Source organism: Cupressus sempervirens, chromosome 2 (genome assembly GCF_028749045.1).
Source record: "Cupressus sempervirens isolate cs-2001-9-10 chromosome 2, ASM2874904v1, whole genome shotgun sequence".
Classification (NCBI taxonomy): domain Eukaryota; kingdom Viridiplantae; phylum Streptophyta; class Pinopsida; order Cupressales; family Cupressaceae; genus Cupressus; species Cupressus sempervirens.
This window is the reverse complement of record NC_143119.1, coordinates 510495794-510514521: the sequence shown is the minus strand read 5'-3', so window position 1 is coordinate 510514521 and position 18728 is coordinate 510495794. Positions and strand designations below refer to the sequence as shown.

At 38.6% G+C, this 18728-nt stretch overlaps 1 protein-coding gene across 2 annotated transcripts in view; it reads left to right on the top strand.

The window, feature by feature from the left end:
• LOC149573218 (pleckstrin homology (PH) domain-containing protein) overlaps positions 1-18728 on the top strand; it is a 380091-nt gene that overhangs the window by 217013 nt on the left and 144350 nt on the right. For both annotated transcript variants that reach the window (XM_089814397.1, XM_089814396.1), the window contains exons 37-41: positions 65-415; positions 543-911; positions 1033-1363; positions 1451-1609; positions 1779-1942. In XM_089814397.1, coding sequence (XP_089670523.1) covers positions 65-415; positions 543-911; positions 1033-1363; positions 1451-1609; positions 1779-1942 — 1374 coding nt within the window. The remainder of the gene's footprint in view (positions 1-64; positions 416-542; positions 912-1032; positions 1364-1450; positions 1610-1778; positions 1943-18728) is intronic.

Genomic DNA, 18728 nt, shown 5'->3' with positions numbered 1-18728 from the left:
TTTTCTATTTTTGGGTTATTCTGCTCCAATATGCTTTATGATGCTTTCAATCTGAAAATTCCAGGGATGAACCTCCTTCAAAAGGTGTTCTTGCATTGAACACAAGTAATGGAAATGTAAGGAGACCTATAAGCTTTGAGCTCATTTGGTCATCCTCGAAGGACTCTTTAGAGAGACGAGAAGGTCCTGAAGTTGATATTAGAGAAATTAACATGTGTACAGAATTGGACCAGCGTGCAGATCAAATGGCTTGCAGAGTTTGGATGCCTATTCCACCTCAAGGCTTTGTTGCCCTTGGTTGTGTTGTTTCTACAGGAAGAGAGCAGCCCGCATTGTCTTCTGCCCTTTGTGTTTCAACTACTCTATTAACACCTTGTCCACTTAAGGATTGCATATTCTTAGATCCTTCAAAATTGTAAGTTGTTTACGTCTAAGTCAGATATATAGTTTACAATTACCTCACTAAATAGAAATCTCACATAGCATGGTTTTAAATTTTGAAAGTCTTCTTGACGGGCATTTCTTTTCTGTTTCTTTGACAGGGACACTGATAGAGAAAGGCCTGCATTTTGGCGTGTTGACAACTCTGTAGGAAGCTTTTTGCCATCTCAATCTGAAACTGGGCATGGAAAGCTGCTAGCCTATGAGTTTCGCTTCATAATGTTTGGGTACAATGATGAAAATTTGCAAGCATCCATTCCAACGACTGTTCATGGCAGCAATGTTCCTACTGACGAGGTCATGCATTTAGAACGATCTGCATCCATATCATCTGGTAGAAGATACGAAAGTGTAGCACAGTTTGAATTAATCTGGTGGAACAGAGGGAGTAGTTCAAGAAAACAAGTGTCTATTTGGCGTCCTCAAGTTCCATCTGGATTTGTTTACCTTGGTGATATTGCAACCCCAGGGTAAGACATGTTCAATTCTTCACTGTACAGGTCAATTGCTATAATGGTTTTCTTTATTTTGTACTTCAAGTGACTGCGATTATTAACATTTCTCCTATTGTTGAAATGTTCTGGAATGCAGATTTGAGCCTCCAAATGAAAGTTTGATTCTTCGTGACCTAAATGATGGGGTTCTTTTAAAACCACCATTAGACTTTATAAAAATGGGACAAATATATAAACATAGAAGTGTGGAAAATATCTCCTTCTGGTTGCCTCAGGCTCCTCCTGGATATGTTTCTCTAGGATGCATTGCAAGCAAATCTCCCCCAAAACCAGGTGAATTCAAATCATTGCGTTGTATCCGCAATGATTTAGTAACTGGAGCTCAGTTCCCTGATAACAGTATTTGGGACACAACTGAAATTAAACAGACAAGAGAAGACTTTAGCATATGGATGCTAGATAGTGAGGTATAATCTGTTGATCACTTTTGCAGAAGGATAATTCAGATTCTTTTTTTAATTTTCTGAAATCTGACCATGTGAGGAAATTTACAGGCTGGTACATTCCTTGTAAGAACTGGAATAAAAAAGCCACCAAGAAGGTTTGCCCTGAGACTGGCTGATCAGACCAATTCCCATGAACCGGATAACTTAGTGATTGATGCCCAAGTACAAAGGATTTCAACAACACTTTTTGATGATTTTGGGGGTCTGGTAAGCATTTCATAGGCAGGAATGTTGCGATGTGACACTTGCATGTACTCTCACAATTTAGTGATGAAAATGGCTATGTAAATCTTATATCTCAATAGTTTTGATCTATATGATGATGTTTAAATCATGGAATCCATCAGTGGTTTTCACTTTTCATTTGTCCATGCAGATGGTTCCATTGTTGAACATTTGTTTCACTGGCATCATGTCTAGTTTACATGGAGCACTCAATCACTTAAATTCAACAGTAAATCTGTCATTAGTGACAAGGTCATACAATGAAAGGCATGACTTTTGGGAACCTCTCATTGAACCTGTGGATGGATTTTTGAGGTATGATTCTATCTATCAAGAATGAAAAAATTCTTTAATCATCTTGCTTGCATCTCCTTAGAAGCCTTTTTCACCTTGAGCTATCATTTCTACCATTAGAGGACTATGTTCCCTGCTGTTTACCAATGAAATAAATGGTTTTCATTTTAGTTTTGTATATTGTTTTCTTTCCTTCATAGTGCGGATTCTGAGGAGTTCCTTAAAAATTCATAGAATGAATGGCAGAAAAATATCAAACAACACCATATTTGCAAAATATGGGAAGCACATGCTCTCCTAAGATAAACTGCAGCTATAAATTCCTGACTGTAAAGAAAGAGTACTCAAACAATGGTGGTTCTGTCTATTGCATTTTGAAAAGAAGAGATGTATTTTTGGGAACTAGGGCTATAGCCTAGAAAACAAGTATAATGTTATTTTGTGTCTAGGCACACAACACGCCCTTTTCCTTAAAGAGACTCATCCTCAAAGCTAGTAAAAGTCAAAATACTGAGTAACACATTTAATATACAACTTCACAAATGTATAAAATGGAGCTTCTTTTTTAAAATACTGGCTCACATGAATGTTTTGCCACAAGTTTTGAAGTCTTGGCAAATACTTCATAATTGAGTACTAGATCATCTATTGCAATCGCTTTTACTTCACCTTCCAAAATCAGATTGTTATCTTTAGTATCAGTTTTGCCTTTTTGGTAGCAATCCTTCTAGGTTTTAATATTACTATACATTATACATTTGTTACTGGGATTTGCTTCTAATTTACTGTGTTCCAACCTCTTGCAGACTTGCCTAGGAAGACACCACAGATCCTCTGTACTACCCCACCAAGGAACACTCAGAACACGGTCAAACATGCACTGAAAAACTATTTTATTTTCAACGGCCATAAAACCGATGACATTAGTGCATAACAATAATGATATAGAAAAAGATATAAGGAACAAACAACTAACACCAAGGGATGAATCAAATGCAAAAGTCCTACAAGCTCTTTCATTGGTTCCCAAACCTCTAGAATCACTCAACCGGAACAGAACCTCTAGAATCACTCAACCGGAACAGCATGGACATGCTCCATGGTCGCATCTTGGAGACCAAACAACACATCACAAGCCTCAAGGGACCAAGCCGGTCAATAATACATGGCTTCTCAACAGGAGACTAAATCGATCCTCAAACACCACGTACACTAGATTCATTTTAAGACCAAATGAAAAATTAGCTAAACTAATCTAATCCATAATTGAAAATGGGAAGTAAATACGTGAACATACTTCCAAGAATGCAGGGAGACCAGATGTAACATTCAATTTACCCAGATCTTGAGAAACTTCTCTAGGTCATGGATCCGCAGCAATGGTGCATACCCAAGGATTATATGACAAAGGACCCATTGAATTCATGATCAATTTTAACAACTCTTACTTGAAAAGACCAAGGAAGCACTATTTGATGCTTCCAAAGAAGAAATTGAGGAGGGGAGAGTTAAAGAATATTGTGATATGATCACCTTGCTAAGAAAAGTGATGGGACTCTTGCAGTTAGATATTTTAAAGATTGGATGTTTTATTTTTTTGAGATAGTGTTCTTCTTTGGAGAAGACTGGATAGACTAGGCATAGATCATAAGTGGCCACATCCTCGTATAGGCTATCAATCTGTAGCCTACTAGAACTTCTATTATTTCTTCCTATGTAGTGTACATGTTGGTTCGACATGCTAGGTACAAAGAACTATATCATCAAGGACCAATAAGTCTCAAAGAGGGATAGTACATGGTGTATGATACATATTCCCAGTTGAACTTGCACCATAAGACAACACAAAGGGGTTAATGATATTTTTACTATGTACATAGTACAAATTTTAAAAGGGGGATTGGAGCAGGAGTTATTTGTAATGTTCTCGTTATAAAATAAATCATTTTTATTAAAAACCATTGTAACGGGCCAATTGATTTATTGTATCTCAAACCCATTTTTATTCTGTTTCCGTAGTTTGTGTCGCCATTGGCTATTTAAGCACGGCTTATAGGTAGTCATTAGGTATGCAATTTATTTGGATTATTTCTTTGTATTAGTGAATTCCAGTTGCGATTCTCTGTATTTCGCCATTTTGGAAGTGAAAGATCTTTGCTATTTGGCTCATGTGATTTCAGTGGGATTTATCCCTCACCCTATTCCATCTTTGTATGGCTTGGCTTAGATCTGGCAAATCAAATCATCATCTGTATATGGGAATACTATCTGGTAACAAGTGTGTATCTTTATTTTCTAGCTTTTGCAAACTATTCGTGTCTAATATTTGATATTCTACATTTTGAGTGACATTGTTGAATCCCTTGCAATGCCCCTACCTTCGTACACCTTCCTATACGGGCATATTGGCCTCCATTCATCATTGTACAATCTGCATCAAACACCGTACGACTTCATATCCCATCATACGGCCACTCCCATGGCTGCTTCCATTCCGTACGGCCATTCCCTACACCTTCCACTCCCCTCCACCGTTCAGATTTAGCCCTATCACCATACACCCCTCTCACCTCTGTACGGCTTTCATAGATGCATTGTACAGCTTCATTATTGCCCTTGGTAGCTACCATACGACCACTATTGTATAGCCATTACATTGTCCCCCCCCTTCACCTACCATACTATATGACTTCAATTCCTGACCGTACCACCATCTTCCGCCACCATACAGTCACTAGAGTATCGCTAGTCTATCGTACAAACAGAATTCCAATCATTGGGGACCTACCATAAGGCTGCACGACCACTTCCCTTGCTCCTTCCATAGCCCATTTCTGCAATCTGACGGGAATACTTAGATAGGAACATTACAGTGGTATCAGAGCACTTGGATCCCGCTAGCCTATGAATAGTGAATGAGAGTTTATAGCTGAAAGAGACAAAGAACCCATTTTGTTGATAGAATGGTTGCTGAACCGAAACCAACAACTGCCAAACTTGTGGCACTACTAAGAGAACTTGCAAAGAATTAGGCAGAGATCACTAATACTCGGCGACTCATTGAAGAGACTCTCAAGAAGTTGGCAGACAATAAAATATCTGGAGAACAAAATGGTCACAGCGCATACTCGGTGTTGGGTAAAACAAACCCTCATCCAGCACCCTCTCGACCTTCCATGCTGTCTTTTCAAGCACCACACAAAGGGAAACAACCAACCTTTGAAGAGATCAAGAACAACTGAGAGAAGACTGGAAGAATGCAAATTTTGAGGAGGATATATCCTACAAAGATTACGTGGATCTAAGAATGAGATATTTGGGAGGCAGAAACCGTGGATATTTTAACGATGATCTCAGAAGAAAATTGAGTAAGGTAAATCTATCTCCATTTGACGGATCCGGATCCATATCTGTGCAAGCGTGGGTAATGAAGGCCGATACTTACTACCAGTTGAATCCATTGCCAAAAGAAGAAGCAATCAAATTTGAGGCATTGCACTTGGAGGGAGTTCCGTATGAATGGTGGCATCACAACACCATCACACTGGGGCATGATCAAATAAATACTTATGTGGAATTCACTGAGAGATTGATAGATCGATTTGATGGTAAAGATCTAGAACTCAATTTCTAAAATTTGGCGCAACTGAGGCAAACTAGATCAGTCGACCAGCACATTGCGGAATTTTAGAAACTTTCTGTGTTGGTCATGGACATTTCCGAAAGAAGACGGATAGTGCTCTTCATGGATGGATTGACAGAACCACTAAAAGGTTGGGTAAAAGGGTTCAGTCCTACCACCCTGTCAGAGGCTATTAAGAAGGAATAGAGCATGGCATCATCATCGACATCATCCTCTCAAAGTTACTCACACCCCAAACCGCCGGCATTTTCGAGGGACAAAGATAATAAGCCTCCCCCCAAGAAGCCGTCATTGGACGAAGCTACCAAAAAGGAACTCCGTAGGAAGAAATTATGTTTCAACTGCAAGGGACCATGGGAACCTGGCCATAGATGCCTCGGAAAAGGAAAAATACACTACATTGAGGTCGTGTCCAATGATGAGGATGAACAGGAGGAAACGCATACTGAAGACAACCAACATCACAATGACATCGACATGGTTAGTTTGAACCGTATGGAAAGAATTATAGCTTTGGTATAGTGTAGAGGAAATATTGCCCTAGCTGGTAGCCTGAGGTGCACAGTTTTTCGTGTACGGGATACCCTTCAAGGACAAAAAGGTTATAGTGATGCTAGATAGCAGAGCCACTCTAAATTTCATAAACTCATCTCTAGTGAAGCGAAGAGGTCTACCTACAGATACACACACAAGATTTTAGGTCAAGGTTGCCGTAGAGACTCTTCTGCCCTGCACACACACCTTGTTCCTCAGCTAAGTATCACAATGGCGAATCACACGGTGACCAAGGATTTGTTCATAGTGGACCTTGATGACATGGAGGTTATTCTAGGCATACAGTGAATGGAGACACTTCATGAATACACTCAGAGTTTCAAACAGATGGATTTCACTTTCGTTGTCGATGGAAAGAAGGTTGTTCTATGCGGAATGGCAAATAAGGGTTCGAAGGAAGTTTCTGTGCATTGGATGGAGGCAATTTTTCAGCGTGATGACATTGCTTGGGCTGCACATTGTTTTGTTTCGACAGAACCTATAAAGGGGCAACAGACATCTTTCCAAGATGATGATCTCTAGAAGATTTTGAGCAACCACGATAAAGTTTTTATAGACATTCCTATTGGCATACCACCGCATTGAGGGTTTGAACATACAATCAAGTTGGAAGCAGGAGCCAAACCGGTCATAACCACACCATATCGCCATCCCAAGAAGTTCAAAGATGAGATTGAAAAGATGATTCAACAACTGCTAGAGAAACAGTGTATCCATCCCATTTTTAGCCCTTTTGTGTCGTCGGTGGTGTTGGTCAAAAAGGAGGACGAGACAATACACGTGTGTGGACTACCGTGCGTTGAACAAAAAACAATAAAGAATAGATATCACATTCCAAGGATAGATGAGTTGCTGGATGAATTACATGGTGCAGTCTATTTTTTGAAAATAAAGCTTTGTTTTGGATACCATCAGATTTGCATGAGGGAGGAAGATGTAGAAAAGACAACCTTCCGTTGTCACTACGGGCATTATGAGTTTCTGGCCACGCTGTTCGGATTGACAAATGCACCTGCTACATTTCAATCATGCATGAATCACATCTTCAACAAACAATTGCATAAGTACTTATTTGTATTTTTTGATGATCTTATTTATAGCAGCACATGGGAGAAGCACCTGAAGCATTTGGATGAAGTCCTAAGGATCATGGAGGAACAACCTTTGTTCGCCAAGCAATTAAAAAGTGAACTCAATATGACAGAAATATTGTACCTGGGGCATGTTCTCAGTAAATATGGAGTTCAAGTTCATCAGGAGAAGATTCAGGCTATCCTTGATTGGCATCCCCCAAAATCACTCTCGGAATTGTGACGATTTTTCAGACTATGCAGTTATTACTAGAGGTTCGTTAAAAGATTCTCTCAACTCAGCGCACCCTTAACGAATTTGACAAGGAAGGGGTCTTTCCAGACTTGTCCCGTACTTGCATTACCTGATTTATCTTGACCATTCATTTTGGAGTGCGATGCGAAGGCATTGGTGCGGTACTGATGCAAGATAGACACGCCATAGCTTATGAGAGCAGGAAGCTTATGAAGACAGAATGCCTATATTCCATCTATGACAAAGAGATGTTGGCCATCATACATGCACTGACCAAGTTTTGACAGTATCTGGTAGGTGCCAAGTTTGTCGTCCGTACGGATCACAACAGTTTGAGATATTTTTTGGAGCAACAGGACTTGAACGAGAGGCAACAAAAAGGGGTAAGCAAGGTTTAGGCTTTTGATTTTGACATTGAATATGTGAAAAGGAAGAACAATGTGGTTGCAGATGCCTTGTCCAAGAAACCTGCCATCTGCTCACTAAACCATATTTTAGTTGACTGGAAGGCACATCTGTTGGTAGAATACTCTAAAAACACATTTTCTTGTGAGCTAATCGATGGCAACACTAGGATGATAGGTACAGAGTGGTGGATGACATCATCTACTATAAGAATCAAATATTTTTAGTGCCGAAATCCAAATTGAAGTGAAAAATCTTGAAGGAAGTACATGACTCACCCTTGGCAGGACACCCGGGTTTCCTCAAAACTTACAGAAGTCTCTGGGAGAGGTTTTCATGGAAAGGACTTAAAGGGGATGTGTTGCAGTATGTAAGAGAGTGCGGTTCGCCAGCAGAACAAATCCGAACATACTCTACTTGTCGGGTTAGTGCAACCTATGCCAATTCCAAAACGTAAGTGGGAAAGTATCTCAATGGATTTCATAACAGGGCTTACCAAGGTGAATGGTAAGGATTGCATTTTCGTGGTGGTTGACAGATTGACAAAGTACGCACACTTCTTCACCATCCCTTCAGATTTTTAGGCCACACAAGTTGTCGATTTGTTTTTTAGAGAAGTCTTTCATCTGCATAGGTTACGCTGAAACATTGTTAGTGATCGGGATGGGCGATTCATCAGTATCTTCTAGACAAAACTGTTTCGGATGGCAAGGATGGAATTGTCACCAAATACTAGTTACTACCCATAGACAGACGAACAAACGGAGATTGTGATCAAGTGGCTCAAAAGTTACCTTGGAAACTACATTTTGGCACAACAACGGGCATGGGTCAAATGGATACATCTAGGGGAATATTGCTACAATACCACATACCACATGTCCATCGGAATGACACAATTCAAAGCTTTGTATGGGTATGAACCCCTTTTATTCATCGACATAGTTTTGTGTGATAGCCGCGCACCAAGGGCGAGGGACAGGACATACTAAGATGCTTGAAGGAAAACCTACAGCGGGCACAAAATCAACAGAAGATGTACGTGGACAAACATAGAATGGAGAGGAGTTTCAAAGTAGGGGATTTGTTCTATCTTTGGCTCTAGGCATATCGATAATCCTCATTGAAGGAAAAGGGAAAAGAAAAATTGAAGCCTTGATTTTATGGCCCCTGTCGTGTAGTTCGTTGCGTTGAGGTCGTGTACGAGCTGGAACTATTGGAGGGAAGTCGTATTCACAATGTCTTCAATGTTTCATGCCTGAAGAAGGCCATCTGGAAGAATGTCACAGTAGCCACAGACCTTCCACCACTCAATGAAGAAGGAAAGCTCATATTGGAACCAGCTAAGATCATCGAAGTATGTGAGAAGACTCTACGGAACCACACGGTGAAGGAATATCTAGTGCATTGGAAACACTTGCCATTGGACGATGCAATGTGGGAGGGCGAGCACATTCTCCAGCACTCGGCATTGCATTTGCTTGAGGTTAAGCAAAATTTGAGATAGGAGGACTGTAATGTTCTCATTATAAAAAAATCATTTTTATCAAACCATTGTAACAGGTTGATTGATTTAATGTATCTTAGACCCATTTTTATTTTGTTTCCGTAGTTTGTGTCGCCATCGGCTATCTTTGTACACCCTTGGAAAGTTTTCCCTAACGGGTATTTAAGCACGGCTTATAGGTAGTCATTGGGTATGCAATTTATTTGGATTATTTCTTTGTACTACAAATTCCAGTTGGGATGCTCTATATTTCGCCATTTCGAAAGTGAAAGATCTTCCCTATTTGGTTCGTGTGGTTTTGGTGGGATTCATCCCTCACCCTATTCTGTCTTTGTATGGCTTGGCTTGGATCTGGCAAATTGAAGTGTCATCTGTATATGGGAATACTATCTGGTAACTAGTGTGTATCTTTATTTTCTGGCTTTTGCAAACTATTTGTGTCTAATATTTGATATTCTGCATTCTGAGTGACATTGTCGAATCCCTTGCAACACCCCTACCTCCGTACACCTTCCTATACGGGCATATAGGCCTCCATTCATCACTGTACGGTCTGCATCGAACACCGTATGACTTCATATCCTACCATACGACCACTTCGACAGCTCCTCCCATTCCGTACAGCCATTCCTTGCACCTTCCACTCCCCTCCACCGTTCGGATTCAACCCTATCACCATACACCCCTCTCACCTATGTACAACTTTCATACATACACCGGACGGCTTCATTATTGCCCTTGGTAGCTACCATATGACCACTACCGTACGACCATTACATTGTTCCCCCTCCTCACCTACCACACTATATGGCTTCAATTCCTGACCGTACCACTATCTTCCACCACTGTATAGTTACTAGAGTATCGTGAGTCTACCGTACCGACGGGATTCCAATCACTGGGGACCTACCATACGGCTGTATGAACACTTCCCTTGCTCCTTCCATAGCCCATGTCTGCAATTTGACGGGAATACTTAGATAGGAACATTACATTATCAATGAAGGAAACAAAGATAGTCGAAGATGATAGCTCTTGATTCATTACATTTCCTACTATCACTTATATAAGGGTCTCAGGATATTCAAGATGATCTTATCAATTATTGAGATACCCTAATGAATAGTTGGTATTGCTTGAAATTCCACAATAGATTTATCAAAAAGAGAAGGTAGTCAAGCTAAAAAAAAAAGCACGGAATAAGCTATCTTTTAACCGTGGAGTACATGATGAGATTTATATCATTGTTTGCTATGTAGAGTGTTTGAAGACTAAGTTTTGCTTCTTTGGATTTGATTGGCATTCAACTCAATGCAACTATGTTCCCTTGAGGAAGGCCAGGGTGCTATATGGCCATGATTTCAAACATAGGTATGTTCTAGAGGACTACTGGGCCAATCATGTTGATGACTATTAAGTTCAAAGGTGCTCCTTTTCTAGGATGAGTCTCAAGTGGCTTCAATTTTGTTATTTGTTCCTGATTCTTGACTAGGTCTAGGAAATTGGAGACATTATTCAGCAATGGGATTATGATAAAGTGAAAGACAAGGATCTCCCCCATATTAACTGGTCTCGTGAACTTATTGCTAATTTTGACACCATCTGCAAATTGGTCATAGATTTTACAAAAATATGGTTGGAAGGGGAGGAGAAAAGAGTGGAAGACAGTGTAGATTTCACCTATAACTTTGTTGGTGACTTGGTCCTGACGAAGAAATAAAAAAACACGAAGGTGAGGCCTTTTGATTAGAATGGTCAAAGAAAGAGAATATAAAGGAGAAAAAGGAAAAAGTGAAGTCTAGTGCCTAGGGGCATCCTGCAAAAAGGCATAGAAAAACCACAAAGTATCGTATAACTTGACCCTCTTACAAGTTATGAAGAAGACCATCCAACCTCCATTTCTACTACGATTACTTCCATGGAAGGAGGAGGTGAAATAATTAAAATATCAAAAAGATACAAAAAGAGGACAAACAATTGCTTGAAATTGTAGCATCCTTCAAGAGGATGTATCATTTCCTCATCTTGAAGATCTTCAAGAAATGTTTTAAGGAAAGATAGGGATGAAAAAGAAGAAGCAAATGAAGTACCTAAAGCCGCTTGGGGTAATATCTTGATGGAGGTTCCTGTTGAAGAAAAAGTAAAGCAGTCAACAAAAAAACAAGTAGATCAAGAAGAAGATGAAGAAGAGCAACATATAGGGCTCCTTTTTAATGAAGAAGAAGGTGATCAGAATAGATAATTATTCCGAGGAAGAAGAAGAAGAAGAAGAGGATGAGAATATCAAGAAGATTCTTGGAGTTTCAAACTCAAATCTAGATACTTCTCTTAATCAAAATAACTCGTGGCTGTGAATCTTTTCTGCGTAATCCTTTGGAGTTCAAACTCCATGTTCTTTTCTTTAGGCACAATATCCACTGAGTACCCACCAATTTTCAACGGGTTACGTGATGAGATCCCCACTCTTGGTTGTTGCAAACTCGATTGTTAAGCCCGTACCTCCATAAGTTGTCTTGCCAATTCCATGAGTATAATTTTATTAGCCAAGTCATAGATATGTGAGGTTGGGAAACTGTAAGAACATACAACCATACTCATTTGCCTTATTCCATGCTTCATCAGAGACTCACTTGTTTGGGAGTTTTTTATCAAATAAGCACATAAAATGCCCAAACAAGGCATCTTGAACCCTTCGGAAATGTATCTGACTTTGCTTGAAAGGCAATTGCTCATAGTACTCTCGCACTTGAACTATAGACCTGTCATTTTTTGTTGAGAAACCAGAAAAAGTGTCAAGGGTAGCAGCAATATATACCATGTAGGAATTCATTTTGAACACACCAATAGACAACATGTTCAACAACTACACACATATTGAATCACTCACTGATTCAGCCCAAAACACATTCTTTTTTGACCTTATTATGAGTGAGATGTACTTCTACATCCAGGGTTTGAAGGTGTTTGAATCCTTGAGCTCTGCCAAGTGACTGAGCAATGTAATGAGGTCATTGATTTCCTTGAAATCACTTCGACACATGCCCTTTCTTGGCCATCCAACCAGATTTGGCCTCTTAGTGACCAACTAGTTATCATTGATGTGATGTTCTTGTCATAAAATAAATAAATAATCAAACCATTGTTTATGGGTTGATTGATTTAGTATATCTCGGACCCATTTTTATTTAATTATTTCTGTAGGTGTAGTCATCGACTATCTTTGTAAATCCTCGGGAGTTCCTCCAAAGGGTATTTAAGCATGACATGTAGGTAGTACTTGGTATGTGATTTGGATTATTTCTTTGTACTTCGAAATCCTTTTGGATTTCTGTATTGTTTGCCATTTCAGAAGTGAAAGATCTTCCCTACTTGGCTTTCTAGTTTCAGTGGGATTCAACCCTCACCCTATTCCGTACTATGTATTATTTTTTCATGGATCTGGCAAATCTGTGCACCATCTTCTGAAATCAATATATTGTGGACTGATACTTGCATCTTTCATGTTACGATTCAATCTCTGTCTTAGGTGAGTCATCTGGTAATTGTAAGTGTGGTAATTTGTATATTTGTGATTTCGTTGTGAATCTTCCGGGCCTAAGTTTGCACTCCTTAGGATGGTTGTAACCTCATCCATATGGTTGTACAACATCTTCCACCACTGTGTCGAGGGGGATCACCTTCATTGTACACCCACCACCATCCATATTCAACACATTGTTCCTTGCGTACGGTTACGACATTGCCTCCAACCACCCTACTGTATGGCTCCCGCACACACTGTACGACCTTGTCTTCCCTACTATCGTATGACCTATTTAGCCCCACTACTGTACACATCCCACACACTGTACGACCAACCTTGCCCACTTCCGTGCGACTCCTCATCATATGCCCATCACCAAGTCGTGTGATCACTATCTACTTCCACCTGTATGACAAGAATCCAAAAGGTTGTTTTGTGTGTTGGCTGGTGAAAGAATATCTAGGTGAATATCCTCCGAGAAGACCTTCATCAAGTATTGCCAAGAATAGAACATTACAATGGTATTAGAGCCAAAGATCCTGCCAGCCTATGGACTATGAATGAAAGTTTATAGGCAGAAAAAATGAGATCCCACTCAGTTGATAGAATGGCCGATCAAGAACCCAATCCTGCAAAAGTCATGACACTTTTGATGGATTTTTTGAGGAAGCAGTTACAGATCAATGACACTTAGCGACTTATGGAAGAAACTCTTTGAAAACTGGTAGAGTATAAGATATCTGGGGAACAAGATGGTCACAGTATAGACTCCATTTTGGGAAAGACGAATCCTCATCCGGCACACTTTAGACCTTCCATGTTGACTTTTCCTACACGCGCAAAGGTACTACACGGAGGAAGGCAACCAAACTTTGTGGAAGTTCAAGAATAACTAAAAGAAGACTGGAAGAATGCAAACTTGAAAGAGGATATATCCGACAAAGATTACGTAGAATTGAGAATGCGATATTTTAGAGGTGGAAACCGAGGATATTTTAACGAGGATCTCAAAAGAAAGTTGAGTAAATTAAATTTATAACCATTTGACGGATTTGGATCCATATCTGCTCAAGCATGGGTAATGAAAGCTGATATTTACTTCTAGCTTAATACAGTGCTAGAAGAAGCAATTAAATTTGCAACACTCCACTTGGAGGGAGTGGCACATGAATGGTGGCGTCATGGCACTATCACGCTGGGGCATGACTAAGTAAATACTTATGCAAAATTTATTGAAAGATTGATAGGTTGGTTTGATGGTAAAGATCTGGAACTTAATTTTAAAGAGTTGGCACAATTGAGGCAAACTGGATCGGTTGACCAATACATCACAGAATTTTAGAAATTCTCTGTTTTGGTTACGAACATTTCTAAAAGAAGACGGATAGTGCTTTTCATGGATGGATTGACGGAACCACTGAAGGGTTGGGGAAAAGGTTTCGATCCTACCACCCTTTCAAAGGCTATAAAAAAAGCACAAAACATGGCATCATCATCGACATCATCCTCTCGAGCTTACTTCCACTCCAAATTGCCAATATTTCTAAGGGACAAAGATAACAAACCTCTGCCGAAGAAGCCTTTGTTAGACGAAGCTACCAAACAGGATCTCCAAAGGAAAAAAACTATGTTTCAATTGTAAGGGACTGTGGGAACTTGGGCACAGATGCCTCGGTAAAGGGAAAATACACTACATTGAAGTTGTATCCGATGATGAGGACGAGCGGGTCAATCTACCCACAGAAGATGATCACCCCCACGAGGACTCCAAAATGGTTAATTTGAACCATACAGAGAGGTTGTTTGGAGCCAAACGGTGTTGATAAATTATATTATTCAAATACATGCTTAAGTATAAAGCGATGGACATTTAAGTGAAAAGGGTCTTCATGAAGCTAACTGTTGGAGTGATAATGAAGATTTGTTTTATTATTATAAAAGCAATGGCTTGTTGCAAATAAAATCATTCTTGGTTATCTTTTATTTGCAATTTATGGAGACTTTGGTCTTGAGGGTTTTGAAGAAATTTCATGGTTGGGCACCATGTCTTTGCTTCCACTTTGAGCCATTCTTGATAATGGTGAATTGTGCCTTTTGAATAGTGGTTGAATACTAACTTGGGCGACATTCTCTAGGAGTAGCAAATCACCTTTATGGGCTGCAAATTCGTGTGTGGTCAACATTCATTCCTACTAGGGCTGTGTTCCGTTACATTGAGGCAGGCGTACATAAGTTGCAGGGTTGCATACATACTTGTTGCCTGTAGTTTACATATAGGGGTTGTGACCTATATTGGAAGCTAGTGCTTCATTTCTTTAAGCTGAGAGTTGTCTTAGCAGCATTTCATGAGAGGTACATCATTCCAGTTCAAGTTTGTAGAATAAATGTATCTTTCAGCATTGAGTATATTTGCAAGTAAATTATAATTGTATCAGTACTATTTGTGCATTCAGTTTGAAAAGTTTAGATGCGTATTAATTAGTGTTGCAAACTCCAAAAGTGCGTAATTGTTCACAAACACAAGGGAACTACTATTTCAAGCATTATATCAAATTTGAGACAATATCCTTGTGTGGGACATTACTGTGGTGTCAGAGTCATTTCTTGCCATCTTGTGGGGTTTAAAATTTTGAGTACTTACGCTTAATTTACAAGTGATCAACACTTGTGTAGGTTATTTTAATCATGCACAAATATAGTAAGTCTAGTATAATTGGAAATCAATTGAATTGTGTGTCACATTTCAGGAAACACAAGGGCCCTGGTAAATGAAACAGAGAAATTGAGGCAAACACATGAAAAGATAAATGTGAGATTTTTAGATCCGGTGATAGTTGACAAGGCAGCTAGGTTTATGGTTTTCTTTTTCAATAAGTCTTCTTCAGGGAGAATGCAAGAAGAGAATCTGGAGATTTTCACAGAGGAGGCATCTAGGAGTCTTCACAATGAGTTTTCAATAGCTAATCATCATGATGAAGATGATCTTGTGCTTGGTAGCAGGGCCACTAGTTCTATCTTCAGTTATGATGTTGGAGATTCTACACAGGGACATGTGGATATGTTTGTTTCATTAGAGGACAACAAAATTGAGTGCTAAGAGTTTGATAATTCCAGATTTAGTGATTCGAAAAATGCTAGGGAGATGCTAACTCCCTTTGATGGCAGTCTTACATCAGTTGGTAGTACAGCAGATATGGGCAATACAGGGTCTGATTTTCAAGACAGCAGTCCCTTATGCGAGTTTGTTGATAATGTTATGCATAGTGAGTGCAAAAGATGTAGTTGATACCATTGCTAGTCTATACTCTCTTGCTGAAAGTGTTGGTTTTGAAAACTGCGAGTAGAATATGAGCACTGACAGTTTTTATTTTTATGGCAGCAGTCATTGTGTTGGGTCAGTGCATGGAGTCACTTCCTGATAATGTTCACAATTTCCTATGTATAATAGGTTGTATTCTACATACAAACATGCATACATACATATATATATATATATATGTGTGTGTGTGCGCACGTGCGCGCGTGTGTGTATATATATGGATGTGTATATGTTATATACATACTATGTATATGATCATGCACCATGCGAATTATAAATACATATATATGACTACCATAATTAGCATCACGTATATATTACATTGGACTTACAAGTAGCATTATCGTTGTTTTAAACTACAATATTCAGCTTACTAAATTTAAAGTTTACTAACATAGTCATTAATATGTTTTAAAATTGCTAAAGCTCATAATAATATATTGATGAGATAGAACGTATTGACATTAACATGGTTTATTAACATATTCTTAACTTCTAAAGTTGAGATTCACAGGCTATATATTTATTTTAATTCCTCATTTCCGTTGTTGGATATTATGCTCCCCTAACACTTTCTATCTCTTCCTTGTAAGACTAAAACAAATTTTTAAATTTTCTTTATTAATTGTTGTTCCTTCCGTGATTAATGACCTTTGGTGCTTTTTATTCTCTTCTCAATGAAATAGATTTTGAAACATGCCTTTATTAACATCGTTTGAACCAAGTCCAATTCATATGTAGAGAAAAAATTATTCTTTTTTATTTTTGTTTCTTTTGGGGCCTCTGATGTCTTATTCCAAATGGTATATATATGTGTGGACCTGATGTGAACTATTGCAGTTCCTCAATTAGTTAATTTTGGCTTATTATAGTTTGTCATTCCATAGTTAATATTAAATCAAACTACCTTATAGGCTTATACTAATAGGACTTAAAATAGTTTACATAACTCTTATGTATGTTAGTGTTGATCATTGGAATCCTATTGATATTAATTTATATCATATATTAGTACATATTGATCATTATTACTTTGTATTATTATTTTGATTCATATTGATTATTAACAATATTGATTATAGTAATTAATAATAACTACTATCAATTGATCAAACAAGTACACACATTATTAAATTTTAATACATTTGTACATAGACCAATGGGGGTCCCTGAGAGATAGACAAATCCTAAAGGCCTTAAAGGATAACCTTTAAAGAAGATGACAATTGAGGATCATTATTCAAAACATGGTCCTCCTAGAGGGTTAGGAAGTCTGATTTGAATGTTAGTTTTAGGGAAGTTGACAAAATAGACGAGGCTCATTCTCTCAAACCTAGAGGGTTGTCCAAGAGTTTTAGGAAGCCTAATTTGAGGAACTCCTTAAGGATTATGTAGAATTAAGATAATAATACTCCAATAAGCATTAGATCTAAATTTGATAGATTTATATTCAAAATACCTACTAACATATTTTGCAGGTTAAACTTATCAAGAAACATCTTCAGGAGAGGGGACATTACACATTCATTTTGACAATGTGTCCTGGTATATTCCAATTTGAATGTTTTTTCCATGAGAGGTGTAGGCCCAATCCCTTTATACCTTTGTTCGATGTACTAACTTCCATATGGGTGATACCCAATCACATCCTCCCCTTCACAAGCTACTTCAAGTTGTCCTAATGTGTTCAGAATGAATTTCCAAAGTAAGTTGGTGGTTAAAAATGGTTGCTTCATAAATTTTTTAATACAAGACTTATTGTGTTCTTCATCTACCCAATACCCCACTGCAATGAACATTTCATCCTCTTTGATTATCATTTTGAGTTGGGGATCCAATATCTTCTCATACTCTTCAAAATCAATTTCTTCTTCCATGTCCTCATCTAGTGCCTCTCCCTTTCCTAGTTGTTCCTTAGCTTGTTTCTCCTTTTCATTTCTACTTCCTTGTCAATATCATAAGGCATGTACCTAAATTGCACTCCATGTGGCACCCATACTAAATGTCCACTAATTCACATCCAAAATGCAAATGTACCATATAACAAACACATTGCAAGGTGTTTGTGAGTGCAAGGTAATGCAATGTCCTTTGCATGCTTCTTTGCCAACATTTCTTCCCTGTTGAGAACCCAATCTGTATCTAGCACGAAGGATTTATCTGAGATTACAAGGTCTTCTTCAAGTACTTGAACTTGTTTGATTGTTCGATCGCCATGGGTGGCATACCCAAACATTTTCATTGTTATTGTGGGTCCCATTTTTTGTGATAAATTTTCAACTTGGATCCATTGGCATGCCCATAGATTGATAATTGCCAAGTATTGCAAGTTTGCCTGCTCCATTGTGACCCACTTGTCTAACTTTATAGTGTCCCACCCAACTAGCTTTGAACTTACCAGGTTTGATCTCGTTACAATTGTTATACTTCAAAACCATCCCTGTTGGAAGTTGATATGTTGGTGATGTTTTTCATGGCATAAACCACCGAAGTATAATTTTAATTGCCCATTATGCCATTATTCTTCAT